Consider the following 16,821-nt stretch of genomic DNA (forward strand, 5'->3'; position numbering starts at 1 on the left):
GGGTTCCCAGCTTCCTCACACAGCTGCTTTTGTTTTTTTTTTTAAATTTTCATCAGGAAATGTAGCTATCTCAGTTATTCTGAGATTATGGGAAGAAAAAATAAATCTGTTAATGGATACTTTGCTTGTGTTATAGTTGTTTGTGGAATGCCCTCCGCTTTCCTTGCGGTTAACACAGAGTGGCTAAAATATTTCAAGCACTTATTTATCCCAGCAGATCTCACGGTTCGGGTGGCATGGATAGGTCACTTATTTCCTTGAGTAATTTGGCCATTGGCGTCCAAGCTTAGAGTTGACCTTGCCATGGTGTTCTCCCTGGCTCTCCTGGAAGATGACATCAATATGCTGGCCCTAGCTGTGTTCAAGTGGTCTCCAGGACCCACATGGTGCTGAGCAAAGGAGACACACAAATTAGCAACAATAAGTATCTTAGATGTATTCAGAAAGTGAAAACAAGAACCTGTTACCCACTATGGAATACAGCCAGGTATTGAAGGTGATCCATCTTCAACCACTGTGGAGGACTTCCTGGTTTATTTTTAGGTCTCATTATTTATCTGTGAAGAGGGATCCTAACTGGCCTTAATGTCTTTGCAGTGCCATGATTAGATGCTCTGTCTGTCAACAAGAAGAGATCACTTACGTAAGATGCAGATCAACTGATACTTGCTGAGTGAACAAAACCATGTCCTGAAATACAGGTTGACTGGCTACTGGGGAAATAATGCATCTTGGCACGAGTAGGGGAGAGGTTCTGGTTGCTTTATAGGGTTTTCTGAGGAAAAAGAATTGCCAGTTTGGGTTAGCTCCAGTGCTGTGGTTTTCAACTGGCCTCTAAGAAAAATCTGTGGATTAATACCGCTGCGCAACGTGGAAAATGGTAAACCAGAAAAGGGAGTTTCTTGTCAGTAGGCTTCAGATCCACTGTGTAGAGGTCTGCTGCTGTTTGGCAGTTTTTTGTTGAGAAATTTCCAGGGCTCGCCAAGTTCTAAAATACTGAATTGTTTTAAGTCCAGTGAATTCACAATCTCTGGTTTCAAGTAAAGTTGTGATTTGGGAATGAACCAAAAATAGCCACATGGAGTTCCTGTCCCTTGGTCAGAGCTGCAGAAAAATTTGTCAGTCAGAATAATTCTGGCTCAGCCTGCTTTCTCATAAAATACTGACCTGTACGTTCCCCTTGCTGTATGTGTGTAGATTTCATGCTTCATGAATTGCAGCCGATTTTGCAAGGCTGTTTTACCTCCAAACAAATTTTTTTTTTTTTTTTATAAGCAAACCCCCTCTGAACCTGCCCCACCTCTGAACTTCATTGGGGAACATAGCTATTTCCTCCTGAAAATCCAAGTTTTCTGTTACGCACTGGTAACACTGTCAGCACATGACTAACGACAACAATATCCGTTGTTGTCCAGCACTGTCTGGAGGTCTTGCAGTGGTTTCTCACTGTGAACTTGGTTGTCCTTGAAGTTCTAAATCTTACGGAGATACACCTGAATTTTTCCCCAATATGTTGATGAAAATAAAAAGGGAGTATTAAAAACACAATTTTTTTTTTTCTTGACAGTCACGGGAGTGAGAGTGTCAGTGCACAAGGTAGGCTGAAGGTCACAAAAACTCTATATTTCTCCGCTCTAGTGAAGCAAACTAACCCTACAAATACAATCGGTGTAACAAATTTGAACAAAGTGCCGATGCCCAGCGGAGGGCAAAGTCGCAGCTGTGTGTTGCTGGGCTAGGCCCTTTCTGCCAATAGATGACTACGTGTGCTTTTAACCAGAGCATTTGCAGTACCGTGGTGGTCCAGCCTGTCCTCCAGCCAGTCGCACAAGGCCTGTGAGCAGCAAACACTGGCTGCCGTCACCCTTTCTCTAACATTATCACTTTGCAGCTGAGCTTAAAGGCTTTCTGGGAAAGGGCAAGCTCTTCGCCATCCCACTGGCTGTCAGAAGGTGCACAAGGGATTGCCTGGGGTTAGGTCCTCCTTGGCACTGCAGCAGTCCTCCTCTGCATGCATCTGCAAAGGTGAAAAGGGTGTCAGCTCTGCCCAGCATTACCCACTCCTCAATGGCCCTGCAGCTGGGGTGCACCAACAGTCATCTCCTGTCTTTTTGTGCTGCTTTTCTCCAGTCCACGTGGCCATGTCTGTGCCCCTACCTAAGTTACACTTAGCAAGTAGGCTTGACAGTGGGATTTCTGAGGCCATTTAGGATCCCAATGCTTTGAGGATATAATATATGAGAGCAAGAGGAAGAGTTTATTTAATAATCTTAAATGTAAACAGCTGCAGGCTTCATCCTCTGTTGGCTAAATAGCTCTTCATTTATATATATATATCTCATTATTTCTGAAGTAGTGGTTTAACCGCTTAACGCCTTATGCTTACCTGTGCGAAGTGAAACAGTTTCTAGATTGGAGGTGTTCCAGTCTAATAAATACTGCAACTTTTGTGTCCTGTTCCTAAGCAAATTGAAGCTGGGGCTGGTGGCAATAACCTGCCTGAGCTCAGGACACAGTGGGGACCAGCCTTGAGGAGTTCACCATGGCCTGCTACACCAAGGGTGGCCTCAGGAAGCCCTGGGAATTGTTGCAAAGAGCTGTGGGTTGCTGAAACCAAGGAGCTATTCCCAGAGCGCATTGCTGCCTGCTGAGCTTCTCTCATGGTCCTCCAGGGTGGATGTCCACAGGAGGGCTCAGGACAACACGGCCCAGCTACAGCATCCATTCTCATGTGAGCCCTGTTCCCCAGCTGAACCAAATCCAACCTTAACCCCCCCAGCATCTCTGGTGCCGCCTGTACTGAAGCAAGCACAACATACCTCGGATCTTTTGCTCTTACGTTGCTCCCACGACCCCTGACTGTAGCTGTTCATCTCTCACACCCCCACCCAGCTAGACAGCATCAGCTCCAAACAGATCCCTCACAGTTTAGCTTGCTGCTGGCCATTACCTACAGCATGGGGAGATGCCTCCTGTCCCTGTCCTCAGCGCCTCGTTACTAGCTGAACATGGGCTCTGCTTTCTAGAAAGCTGAAAGCCTTTGCGGCCATCCTGCTAAGTGGTGCTAAAACTGACCACTGCATTTCCCTTACGAACAGGCTTCACAGTTCTGAGGGCTGCTCATGGTGCCAGCCCTTGCTCCTCCCCCAGGCTCCTCTCTCAGATGAACTAGAAACAGATGCAAAGAAAGGTGAAAAACCAGACTTGATTGCTTCCCTGAGGAAATGTTATGGATTGACTCAAATGGAGGGGAGGTGACCCAAACCTGGTCTAAAACTCTTCCTCTGTGGATGCAGTTGGACCCGACGCCTGGCTTCTCCACCTCCCTAGAGTCTGTTCACACCTCTGCCACATCCATGCCACCACAGATGCTCCAGTTCCTGGGGGCCAGGCAGATGGTGCCACCTGGATAGTAGGAACCCATACTCCTCTAGCCCATTACCTAGAGATACTACCATCACCCCAGTGCTGTCAGAGAGGGAAAAGCACAAGGCATTCCCAGAGCCAGTGTGTGTATAAATGTATGTATAAACATGGACAATCACTGCCACCTTGTGGAGACTTGTATCTGTCACAAATCTGTCTGCCAGGTGCAGGTAGAGATAGTGCTTCACACAGCTCCCGTGCATTCTTCACCTTCCCTACCTACCAACCTGGACTCTCTCAGTTTTCCCTCTCCAGAGGAGAAAAAATTACATTTCCTGTGGATGTGCTTCCCTAACATCTCCACAAGACTTTTGCAAGTTCCTCAAACTTATCTAGTTGACCCTTAGCAAATCTGGAGGCATCTGAGTGGGTATGCCTCTTACCTGCATGAAACCTCCATTGAAAATAAGGATGCCACAATATGGTTCAACCTCCGCTCAGCTAAAATGAGTACAGCGCCCACTGACTCCCCAGAGCTCCTTATCAGACTCTTCTTCCTGCCATAGTTTTGTGCTTGGTCTTCTGACTAAGGAAGACCTACAGATAAAGGTTTCAGCAGCTGGGGTAGAGTTGGTATACAGTTATTGCTTCAGATGAAGAGCAGAGACTCCATGCCACAGCCAGGCCCCTGGTGAGCCTGGTGCCCTCCCAGTCCTGCACTGCCTGTTGTCAGCATGTCAATGTATTAGGTTTACATGGAAAGGTTTTTGCAGTGGGGTCTTCTGACTAAGGAAGACCTACAGATAAAGGTTTCAGCAGCTGGGGTAGAGTTGGTATACAGTTATTGCTTCAGATGAAGAGCAGAGACTCCATGCCACAGCCAGGCCCCTGGTGAGCCTGGTGCCCTCCCAGTCCTGCACTGCCTGTTGTCAGCATGTCAATGTATTAGGTTTACATGGAAAGGTTTTTGCAGTGGGGTGGACATCAGACAGAGCCAGTGACAGCTGACTCCAAGAGAGACCTGCCATTGGCCAAAGCTGAGTCCTCTGTGATAACATATTTGAGAAAGGGTAAAAAGAAAAAAAAAAAACAGCAGCAGGGAGAGAGGAACAAGAGTATGCAAGAAAAAACACCCTGTAGACACCAAGGTCAGGGGAGAAGGAGTGGGTGGAGGTGCTGCAGGCACCAGAGGAGATACTCCCCTGCAGCCCATGGTGAAGACCATGGTGAGGCAGGTTGTTCCCCTGCAGCCCATGGAGATCCACAGTGAAGCAGATATCCACCTGCAGCCCATGGAGGACCCCATGCTGGAGCAGGTGGGTGTGCCCAAAGGAAGCTGCAGCCCATGGACAACCCACAGAGGAACTGGCTCCTGGCAGGACTCCTGGCTGGAGCAGGTTTGCTGGTAGGACCTGTAGCCCATGGGGGACCCACACTGGAACAGTCCATTCCCGAAGGACTGTATCGCATGGACCCCACACTGGAGCAGAGGAAGAGTGTGAGGACGAAGGAGCAGCAGAGACAATATATTACAGATTGACTGCAACCACCATCCCCCTGCACCACTCAGGGGTGGGGAGGTGGAAGAGTCAGGAGGGAAATTGAGCCTGGAAAGAAGGAAGAGGTAGGGGAAGGTGTTTATAGATTTGTTCTTCTTTCTTATTATCCTACTCTGTTTAATTGCCATAAATTAATTTCCCAAGGTCAAGTCTGTTTTTCCTGTAACCAATTGCTGAGTGATCTCCCTGTCCTTACCTCGAGCCACGAGCTCTTCTGTCATTTTCTCCCCCTGTCCTGCTGAGGAGGGGGAGTGATAAGAGCAGCTTGGTGGGCACCCAGCAGCCAGCCAAGGTCAACCCACCAGTCAGTCTCTCCCACCCCTCACCAAGGGTCAAGGACCAGCACTACAAGAGCTAGTCTAGCAAGGATTTCACCAGCATATTCCTCAAGCCAGTTCCTCGGGTGGCTGAAAGTTACATGTCAGAGTGCAGCACAGAGGAGTTGCTATGCCACAGTTTGTTGGTATTGGTAAAAGAATAGAAGTTGTTTTTTGTCCTTGCTAGATCCAGCTAGTTTTGATGAATTTAAACATCAGAGTAATTACAAGTACTCTTATTGGAATCATTCAGGGGAGAAATCCAAGTCTAACTTCATTCAGCTCAAGGAAAGAATGAAAAGCAGATGGTGAACTGGAGTTGAAGTTAGGCTGACTGCTGCAAGAGAAGATGTGGAAGAGATGTGCGGGTGGTTAAGAGAATCCTTCCCAAGGTGCATGACAGCAGTTTCAGAACACACAGATGGAGTTAAGGAGTGTCACTATTTCACTGCAATCTAATCATGCACAGTTCCCTTGTCCACTCACTGTAACCCCTTGGCCCTCCCTTTCATGATAGTTAGTCCTCTCTCATTAAGCCATTAAGTTATTCCAGCCATGTGTTCCAATTGCTGTGCTCAAGGAAGTAATTCTCTTCCTGTCGGCCAGCCCACTGTAAGAAAGCAAGCTATGTAACAGGCCTGCAGACAAAAACATCTTGCTCTACTGGTTTGACAGCAAGGCACAGATCCCAGCCATTTCATAGCCAAATGAAATAGACTGCAGTCATTACCTGAGGGAAGGAGAACTTCTTGCTGAAGCCCTTACTCCCAGAAGAAACCTTGCTATGTCGTTTCTTCTCTGCCATGTACATCAAGCTTCTTCCAAACATTCGAGTCAGTTGGCCACCTACCACATCCCTCTTAAAGGCATCTTTTCAGATCACTGGATCAAAGCAGTCAGTTCTGTTCACACAAACCACAGATCACGAGTTCAATCAAAGAGTTGACTCTGCTCCACTGCTGTCTGGCATATGGTTAATACTGGTCTCTCTCATTCACATGAAAAACAAGCAACAAATGCACCTACTGAGCTCTCCAGGGTATTACTTAATACCCACATGGCACGGCATACTGCCCAAGTTTTTAGCAAGGCTACTTGTACCCATTCCATTTACGTTTATTTGCTAAATCTAGGCTTTGTTAAAGGCTGAAACCCCACGTTCTTGCCTGTTGGAAGACTCAGTCCAGTCCCAGTCCTGAACTGGGGTGCTCTCCTCCCAGTAGGAACATTGCTGTAGGAACTGAGACTCCTTACATCTCAGCTAGGCATAACCATTAGGCTTTGCTGTCCATCACCTGTAACAACAAGGACCAACTTCAAACACTCAAATTCTGGCATAACTATGCATTTGAAGAGAATATGCTTGCTGGTTCCTTTAAAGGGGAAGTTCACCTAACACACAGATCCTCACTGTATAGTCCTCAAAGAGCCAAGCCTTAAAGAACACCTCCTTTCAAATAAGGCTATGCAAGTTATTTTTATCACACCATGCGTATGTGCCAGGTCTCAAAACAAGAAGACAACTGCAGCACAGAAGCTGAAGACTCACTGCACTTGTAAGAACTGCTGTGCACCACCAGTTTCAGCACATGAGCTATTCCAGCCTTTCTAATCTTTCCCAATCCTGTCTTGAATTTCCAGTTACTTTTCTGTCACCTGGATCTTTGCAGAATGGCATCTAAGGGAGTAAACAAAGCATTAAGTCAAACTCAACACACAGCAGCATTTCCCCTTAACTGCACCTTTCCCCTGCTGCAATAGGTAACAGCCTGGTCTGGCCTCACCTCAGCAGAAATACCGTATGTTGCAGCGCATCTTAGTAGCTTCCTTATATCTTAACGATGAAGCTGGATTTTAGGGGCTCCTGCTGAGGATTTTTAAAACCTTTCTTGCTCCCAGCTACTGCCCAGAGGGAATAAGCAGGCCACACAGGAACTGCTTTTAAAAGCAATGCTTGTTTGTAGACGGTGTGATGTTACTAGTGCATTCTTGCTCCAGCTTCATTTTACTCTCTCCCCACGAGTCTGTCCATGGCACCACTTGGGGTAGTGGCTTCCCACTTACCTGCGTGAACAGTCTTTTAAACACACTTAGTCAAATAGCCAGACCTGCAGAGAAAACATTTTGCATGTCCTTCTCATTGCATAATCACAACCCAGAGCTTACATCCAAGAAGATCCTTGATGGCTCATCCTCAACTAAAGGGTGTGGTCACTTCTTGGACTAGAAAAGTCTTGTTTCAGATAGGGAACATATGCAGCAAGCTGCTGAAGGCTCCCAGTCCTCAAGAGTCAGGAAATTCATGCATGCTTGTGAAATGAGTGTAAGGCTGAGTCACACATGAGCTCCCTACCACAAAGCCAAGCGGCTCACTCATTCCACATTGTCTGCATATGTAGCAGGAAGTCTTGCTTTTTCATCAGTGATACTCAATGAGCAGCACAGCTCACCTAGCCCTAACCACAGCATTAGGCATAGCTGCTAGCTACAGCCCTGCTTCCTTATTTACTGAATTCTTAACCAGGACAACACCCAAGCCAGCAAGAAAGCCATTTTGATATGGTGGAAAAACACAGCAGTTCCCCTTGGTAATTCTGGGAAGAGCAGTTGAATGGTATACAGAGGCTGGCAGGTCAGCATTCATCCAGACAACCCGATGCAGGTTTGGAGGACTGCAGAGTCCAGTTTACTGTCCAGTACAAAGAAGTGTCCAGTGTGTTCTAAGAATGCAAGAGTGTAGTCAAATGAAAATGGCAAGAATACATAAATCTAAATTATCTTGGGCTTAAGACACTACGAATTTTACCTCTTCAGTCATTTGCTCCACACTATTGCCTAGAAACAAACCAGCCCAACTGAGAGACTAAACATACTTTGCTAGTAATAGAACCAGAAGATACACCAATGGCAAGACAAAACTGGGAAGGCAAAAAGGCAGCAGCTCCAAGTCCTACCTTACACTTCCATGGCAGGACTGGTATTATGTTCTGGTAATTGGTATTATGTTCTGATAAGCCAAGTCTTAGCTTTGAAGTCTAAAATGAAACTTGACAAGTTTTAAAAGAATCTTTAGCTAAAAAGAGGTAACGAAAGAAAGAATGTATCCCACCCAGTGATCACCCTCTTTTCTACAACTCCCTTGCTGTACCTGCAAGCCAGACTGCCACTCTTCAGATTATAGCCTTCAGCAGACTTCTCCTAAAGCAACTGCCATTGCTATCCCATGCAACACAATTTTCCACCCCAGCAACAGGTTGCATGTGACAAGAGTCTTTGTATCCAGACAGTACTCCTTTAACACAGCAAAAACTGACACCTTGATGACATTACAAAATTCCTCCCATTTTCATTCAAACAGAGGGCAACATCCAAAAGTGAAGAATTTACACTTTATTGTACTCATTTACATAGATCAAGAGGATAGTTTCCACCACTTAACCTAGCTAGCTTGTTTAGATTTTTTTAAGTAGAAAAGTTACAGGCTATAATTTAGCCGAAGCAGTCATGCTTCAATGTCTCCATGGCTGGAGATTAGACTAGACTTTTAATGGTCTCTTCCAGCTTCTCTTTATTGGCCCCAGAGAACTCCTGCACCTGTAAAGAGAGATTGATTTTTAGAACCATTGCATTCAATGCTTCATAACATTAGTTGCATAGCATCCAGACACATGTACAACTATACAACTCTGCTATGACTACAATTTTTTCATCCCCAAAACAGGGAGTATTTTGCAGATATTCATCTATTCATCTCCCACTCAACTCATGCAAAAATTGGGACAAGAGTCTATCAAGAATCACTTCCAGACTACCACTGCTGGAGCCTTCTACAGGTAAAACAAGAGAAAAGACAACCGATCCTGAACCAATGCTATGTAAAAGACTCAAATACAGGCTTGAAGAGACTCTGGAGGTCACCGCACAGCAGAGGTAGCTCAAAGTCACCTTGGGTTGCTCTGGACCCTTACCAATCAAATTCTGGAAGAATTGCTCCAAATGACCTGTCCCTGAGCCTGGCTTCTCCTGTGAGAATTGTCCTTGCTGCAACTTACACAGCAGAAAGACAAAGGCAACATTCATGTCTCAAAAACAGCGGTTCCAACTTCGTACAGGGGTGCAAGCTACAGAGCAGACTACACTACAGGCCATGAAATTGCTTGCTTGATATTCATGTGTCCAGAGAACTGCCAGGGTCACCCAAAATAAAAAGGCACACAACAGGGTTAAGCATATCACCTTCACACACTGCCACATCATAATCTCAACTCTTCCAATTCCACTATGAAGGTGTGGAAGTTTACCATGAGAAAACTGTCAAAGGTTCATTATTAGTCATGATTTGGCCCCATACTGAATTGAACTGAAGGTCACCCACCATCTAACACTCACTTTTCAAGGCGCAATTCCATTGCCTGCAGCCATGAAACTTCCATCCAGGCATTGTTTTACTTTAGAAAAGCCTACCTTTGGCTCACTTGGCAAACTAAAAGCCTGAGATAACACATTGAGCTCAGCAATTCTTTAGTTGAGGTGGAGAGCCATTCACAACTACCCTGCACAGGCAGTCCACTTCTGCATCCCATCTCATCCACCTCTTGGCAGAGCAGGCACAAGAGGTCTGTTCAGTCCTCTGACAGGGACAGGACCTCCACTTCACAGGTTACTCAGCCTCTGTGTAAAAGCATCCAAGCAGTTGTTTTAGCTGTGTGTATATTCAACCATGTTAGAGACTTCTGTTTGGGATTTCATAGGCACATATAGTCATGTCTCTGTCTGAACATGAGTCACATCCAGAGAACAAATACTAACCAAGATCAGTAAAAAGCAGGGTGCTAGGCAGACAGACTAGCAGTCTTAACCCAGACATCTAACCCCACTAATCTCTCATGAAGCTCTGCCTGTAAGACTGACCTGTAACACTGAGTTCACTATCTGTGAACACTAGGGTTTGCTCCATCAGTTAACTGCTGGTCCATGTTACATTTGCTGCGACACTAAGATCAACTTGCTTGCTCTCAGGAGTGTCTTAATGCCAGTGGTGCCTCAGATACATCAAGAGAAAGCAGGCTATGTAGTCTAACATTCCCAATCTTCTTTCAAGTGTTTAGCTTGCCTGCTGCAGTTCCAAAAGAGCAGAGCCTACCTTCTTTCCGTTCTTGTAGAACTGGAACGTTGGCATGCACTTCACATCGCAGTGCGTAGCAACGTCCTGGAAGAGACAGAAAACAATCTTCAGCTATGCATGTCCAAAGGATGTTATATATAGAACCCACTACCTGCCTTTTGTTTAGGTGATAGGGCGAAGCCATTACTGCTCAAAATGAAGCAAAAGCACTTCTGGTAGTCCATCACTGGCAAAACAGTGCAGTGTTTTTGCATCTCCCTGAAGTAAGCCTGAAAGATTCTCCCTTCAGCATTTAGTTCATGCAATAGCAAGAACACATTTACTATACTTGTACTCTGTGTTTGGGAAAAAACCAAACCTCTGCATCAAAACAGAGATGACTATTTGTAAGGCTCAAGAGCTCCTCGGCAAGTCTTGTGTTTCAACCTGACACTGTTCAAATACCTATTCAATATTGCTGGAACTGCTATACAGCAGACATTTTATTGCACTTAATTCAGAACATGAAAGAGGAAACAGTGCAAGAGTAGTGGAGAGACAGATAGATCACCAGAAAGTTGTGACCATTAGTTTTAGGGAAGATTGCATCAGAGCAGCTTGAGGCCCTAGGCTAACACTCCCTCCTAAAGCGGAGGGTCAGTATTCCCAAGTTATCTAACACATGCCATAGGGCTTCAAGTGTGCAGATAACCAAACAGTCTGTTCTGTTCAGGTGTCCTCTAAAAAAATAATTCTTTCCAGTATAAGTGCTAAACCTCTACCTCTGCTTCTCAAAGTTGAAGTAATTTCTCGTTTTGTTTCAGTATCTGCAAGGACATTTTAGAAAGAGTTCTTCATTGCCACTTGTATGGAACTCATTAGCTGCCCTCTTAGCATTACCCTGGACCATACCTGGGCATCATCCACATCAATTTCGATGAACACCACATCACCATACTTCTCACACAAACTCTAGAATGAAATAAGATAATAATGCAGTTACAGTATTCCAGGAAAGCTTTCTTTTAAGACATATTCATATAAATTGTAAGGCTAGTGCTGCTTACCCCCCAGTGAAACTTGCCTTGTTATCTTAAACCAGCTATTTTACTGACCAGAGCAAAAATTTTATTTTCTGCTCCAATACCTGGAAGAGTCTGTTGAAACTTGTTCAAACATAGTCCCCACAGAGAAGACCCAAATATCTCAAGATATAGATGACAGGACTTCTCTTACAGCCTTCAGCTGATCACCAAACGATATTACAGCTTATCTCATACTTTAACAGGAGATAACACTGTCACCTAAACACAGCTAGAATGATTACAGTAAGTGTGTACAGAAGGATAAGTATTGTTTCCACTATATTCCACCTCTTGAGGCAATGCAATTGTTAGGTCCCTATAGACCCAAGATGCATGTAAGCATTAGGGCAGCAGAAGTTAAACCACATTTGAGCTCCCAGCTATATCAAAGGTCAGTACATTTAACTCAATAGTCTCAAAGTAGATACTTCTGCCACTTCTCCCTTTTCCAGAAAATGCTGGCAATCACATGTGGCAAAAGAAGTTTCCTCCATGTTATCATCAAACAGCACGAAAACATTTGTATATACTTTAATACAGTTGCCAATAAAAACAGAAAAGCTACTTACATGGAAAAAGGGCTTGATCATTTTGCATGGTCCACACCACGTGGCAGAGAAATCAACTACTATAAGCTTCTCACCAGCAGATTTCAGTTCTGCCTCAAATTCGGACTACAAAAAAAGAATTGAACACATTAATGATTTTCCCCCTCCTTCCCAAAACAATTTAGACTAATCCCAAAGCTAGCTTGCTTTCAGCCTTAACACACTAACGATTTTGGTAGTTCTTTAATCACTTCACATAACTGGGGTTATACCCATGTAATACCATCATGTAAGTGCTTCAGTATGAATTGCTTTCATCAGTGCTAGCATCAGCCAGTGTCATACAACTCTTCAATTAGAAAAGAACACAATGCTCAGTCACCCCAACTCATTGAATTGTGGAAACAGAAGCTAGAAATTAATCTAGCCTCCCATCCTCAACTCTGGCAGCTCTATTTAGCATTACCCCCCTGAATGGGATCCTTACAGTTATTAATAATCCATTTTCTCATTTCTGTCTTGCCAGAAAGACTTCCATTTTCTTCTGGGACAGACTTTCCTCTGCAGAATTTGAAAAGGACAAACCTTTGTACGCTCCTCCAGTTTGATGCCTTTTCCAACCAATGGCTTACATCAAAATGATGTTGTGTTGTTTACTCTACAGCATGTTTTCTAAAGCAACCTCATAGGATAGTTATTTTACTTATTTTGCCAAGTGAACCAACATCTAACATCACTAGCCAAAGCAATGCTACACATACAGACTACACAAGTAACACCCAATACTTGTTTGGAGCTTCGAGTCTGTTTGCTGCCCTTAGCCATATCAATCATTTAGGGACAATGTTCTTTGGAATTTAGAGCTCCTTCATGCCATTAACCATGTTTTCTGGTCAAAAAGTGTATGTTTTAGCAGAACTGAAAGACGCTAAAAGCAATAAATGCTTGCATGTAGCAAGAGGCAAACAAGTATCTCAGGCAGAAGCAGAAAATGCTAATCAGCTACTTCTTGACAGTTTTTTCCAAATCAAGTACAAGCTGCTTGAACATTCCTAAACTTCACTATCACAGCAATGCAAGCTTCAGGAAAGCTGTTAATATAAACTTCATTTCAGATTATGCATATAAAAGATAGCTGCTTTACTCTCCCCAACTTAACAGACCAGAGCATTAGAGTTCTGTCAGCAACGGCTAACTGAAAGCAATATGGTTACTGCCACATTTACACAGTGGTTGGTTTTCCAGTGCAGGAGTTAACTAATGCCAGATTCTGCAATCAGCCACAGTAAGTTGAGACTTTATTCTAATACGCTGTTCCCCCACATTAAAGAATGCCATGCAGGTGAGCGGTCAAGAGTGCACACAGTCAACTGGTCACAAGTGTATTTAACAAGCAGAGGGTCCTGCACCAGCATTCTTATGTATGAACCTATGTGAAAGTCTTCATAACTTCAAATACACCCAGCATTACATCTCCATGTTGATAAGACATTTTCCCTCCCAACATAGCTATCTTCAGAAGTGCAACTCCGAGTGCTGAGTTCTTCCATCCTTACATCTTGGATATTCAGAGAGTCTACTCTGCTGTAAGATCAGCAGCTAACACTCCACACCACCTACTCTCAGCCTGAAAGAGATGGGAACAGTAAGTTTTCCCATCTCTCCACATTCCCCCACTCCTGTACTGACTTAGTATGCATTCCTACCATTCCCACCAACAAAGTTCAGTGTCCCTGTACACAGCAACCCATGCTAGGTGCTCCCTGCAACTATTTATACCACAAGCTCCTCAGTCAAGCCTCAATCCTCCCCACCTTCAAATACTACAGCTTGGTTTTCAGTATAGCTTCTCACACCTCTGCATTGTAACATCACCAGCTCTTTACCGATTCCACTTCCTGCACCTGCCAGTTAAGACCATCCTCTTCTTACCCTTAAGTCTTCTGTCCAGCTGCATAATTACTGTATTCTGCAAAAGGAAGTCCAGCCCTGGGATGCATTTGTCATACAGCCACACATCAGGTTTGCTATTGCACAGAACAAGGGGAAAGTGGGAGGGCATGATACCTACAGTTGGTCACACACCATACACCACTGGAGACCTGGTCATGACTACAATCAGGTGTTGCCCTATGAGTGATCTCTAGGATCAGCTAAAATTGTTATGGGAGAGTGAAAAGAGATGCAGGGTCCAAAGGTGCTTACACTTGCAAGTTAAAAAATATTGAACTAGAGAGAAGTCCTGAAAGTTTTCCCAGAGAGCTTAATTTCCCTGGAGGAAGGAAGACAGTAGCACGGGAAAAACAAGCTACTCAACCTGTCCGATTGACTTCCATAGTTGTCTTTTGTATTAACTGTGAAGTGACAAGCCTTCATATACAAAGCAAATCATCTTTGTTAACAGAAGGGGAACCTTCCACCACAAGACCATTTAGTCACACTATTAGAGGATTTTATAACTTTGTTAACCAATATTTTCTTCAGGTAGCACCCTACTGGGGGAAACCTCTGACCAGTTGGTTGGTTTGCATTTGTTTTCTTTTTTTTAACATTTAACTACAACCTCCCCGAGCACAGGCAAGACCTCATTTTGCTTGTATTGTCCTCCAGCAGAAAAATGCATTCAACAAATACATTGGTAGCAGACCTCTGTTTTCAAGGGCCAAGTAAGAGAAGGCTCTAGTAATGAAAGCCTCTAGTGCAGCAGGGATTCTCAGCATCAGGTAATACCTCAAAATGGAGGCTACTGACCACAGACACAGCTGAAAGGAGGCTACTGCTCTCAGCAATAGATAAGATAGCTTTAATCAAATCTGCCAGATGGTGTGGACCTTAGTTGTAAACATGATTTCCAACACATATCAAGCCACCCTTGAACTTGGATTAACCCAGTCATCAGCTGACTGTCAATGGTTATTACATAATTTAGTGGTGTGGTTTTTTTAATACAGAAGCTAGCCTAAACAGACTAAAGGTTCAACTGCTTGAACTCCCTAGCAGACACCACTTCTAAAACTATCATCTGCATCTGAAGCTGCAAGTTTTCAGTATTTGCTTTGACTCAAATAATAGAGAGGCAGCTAGTGTGAAGAGGAAAGCTTTGGCAACACCAGCTTTTTAACTGTTTATATACCCCATTAGCTTCTGCTATAAAAGGCATTATGTCCTATAGTCAAACGCTGTTACAAATTACATGTCACCCATCTCAAGACCACATACTTAAACCAGCTGAAGTACTGCTCCTCCTGTCCACTAGCAGAGACTTGAGAGAGACCAGTAAAGCACCCTGAAAGTAGCCATTCTTCAGAAGTTAGTCAGTTTCTGAAGACATGTGTTAGGAAATGGGCCACATTTAGCTAGCTGTCATGTTCACATTGCTTTACATATGTCACTCACAGAAGCTTTTGCAGGTAGTGAAAGAAGGGGTCTTCCTCTTTGTATCAGAGAATACAAATCTGCTTTACTGAAAAACAGAGTTAATCCAGAAATCCCAGCTGCACTGTACTCGAATACTCTGGATGTTGCTGATGTTAAACTCTTGTTGTCAGCATGACTGTTGAATCCATGCTCTCCATGGATGAACAACAAAACTGTGCTTTAACTACAACAGTGTTCACTGTTGGGAGGATAGTGGAAGCCTAGACCACTTTAAGTTAGAGCAGGCTCTTCCTCCAAAGCCAGGTTTATTGACTTTCCATTGTTAAGCTGCTCCAGCCAGTATCAAAACCCTCAAACCATACTCAAAACACTTGCCCCGTCTGTCCTTCCATAAACAGAGAAAGGGGAAGGGGAGAGATGCAAACCAGAACAAGAATTTCAGGTTGAACTCACACACTGTTCCAACTCCAGGCCTGAATGATAAGGCATTTTGTTCATCTTAACTTTAAGGTGCTTTCTGCATTCATAGGTATTTTAGCTGTGGTCACAAGAATTAGTATGCTCATATGTCAGATGTTAACACCTTAGCAGTCCAACAGGGGAAGTCTGTCACGTTTTTCACTTACACAGTGAACTGACTATAGAAGAGCACAGCCTACAAGACAAACTTGGATGCCATACAGCATCACTCCCAAGCCCCTCACAACCAGATCAAACTGACACTTCAACCAAATTTCAAGTTCAAAATGCAAGACTAGCCCAACAAGATTTTTCCTGAAATTAAGAGCTCGCTAAGCTTACACAGAGAATATTTTTTGAGATTTGGGTTCATAAGTTACAGCTAACAAATACTCTATTGTTGTCTATCAACCACATCAGCTGCTGTGCACAAGACCACACACTATTTCATCACCAGCAGAGTATTTTCCATATATTGGTCTAGGCTTTATTACTATACTGTATCCCAAAGCCACAGACGTGTTTGTATTCATAGAACCATCCAAACAAGGAGGTGCTGCATTAGTGTACTGAACAGGTCAGACAGCACCATAACAAGGGAAATAGTTCTTATGCCAGCAATTCCAGTTATTTAAGTACAGGAATGGGCACTAGTAATTCCTTTCAAGTCAACAAAACTGGATTCATGTTTTCCATGAACTCCTACCCAGAAACACACCAGAAGTTGGGCCAATCTCTACTAAGAAAGCCGCCCGGTCCCCTACACACTGGCAGTAAGTAAGGCAAGCCGGGACTTCTAAATTAGGGTACCGTAGTATTCTGTTATCAGCTTGAGAAGTGAAACATGACATTTCCTTAAGATTTTAAAGGCAGATGAGCAACAATCTGTCACAATATGAAATTACATCATCTCCCTTTTCATTCTGACTATCTGAAGCCTCAGGTCATACAGTTATTTGTTCCCTCCCCTTGGTCTAAGCGAGTCCTGCCTTCAGCTTCCCCCTT

At 44.1% G+C, this 16,821-nt stretch overlaps 1 protein-coding gene across 1 annotated transcript; it reads right to left on the reverse strand.

Annotated features, from left to right (window-relative positions):
* Nucleotides 1-8,612: 8,612 nt before the first annotated feature.
* TXN (thioredoxin) lies at nucleotides 8,613-12,105 on the reverse strand (the record flags this gene model as incomplete). Its single annotated transcript, XM_009573299.1, has 4 exons — nucleotides 8,613-8,836; nucleotides 10,386-10,451; nucleotides 11,259-11,318; nucleotides 12,001-12,105. Coding segments are annotated over 4 exons (294 nt in total), but the record flags the coding sequence as incomplete, so codon positions are not given.
* Nucleotides 12,106-16,821: the final 4,716 nt, after the last annotated feature.

The sequence above is a fragment of the Fulmarus glacialis genome, unplaced genomic scaffold (assembly GCF_000690835.1).
Source record: "Fulmarus glacialis isolate BGI_N327 unplaced genomic scaffold, ASM69083v1 scaffold2042, whole genome shotgun sequence".
NCBI classification, from domain to species: domain Eukaryota; kingdom Metazoa; phylum Chordata; class Aves; order Procellariiformes; family Procellariidae; genus Fulmarus; species Fulmarus glacialis.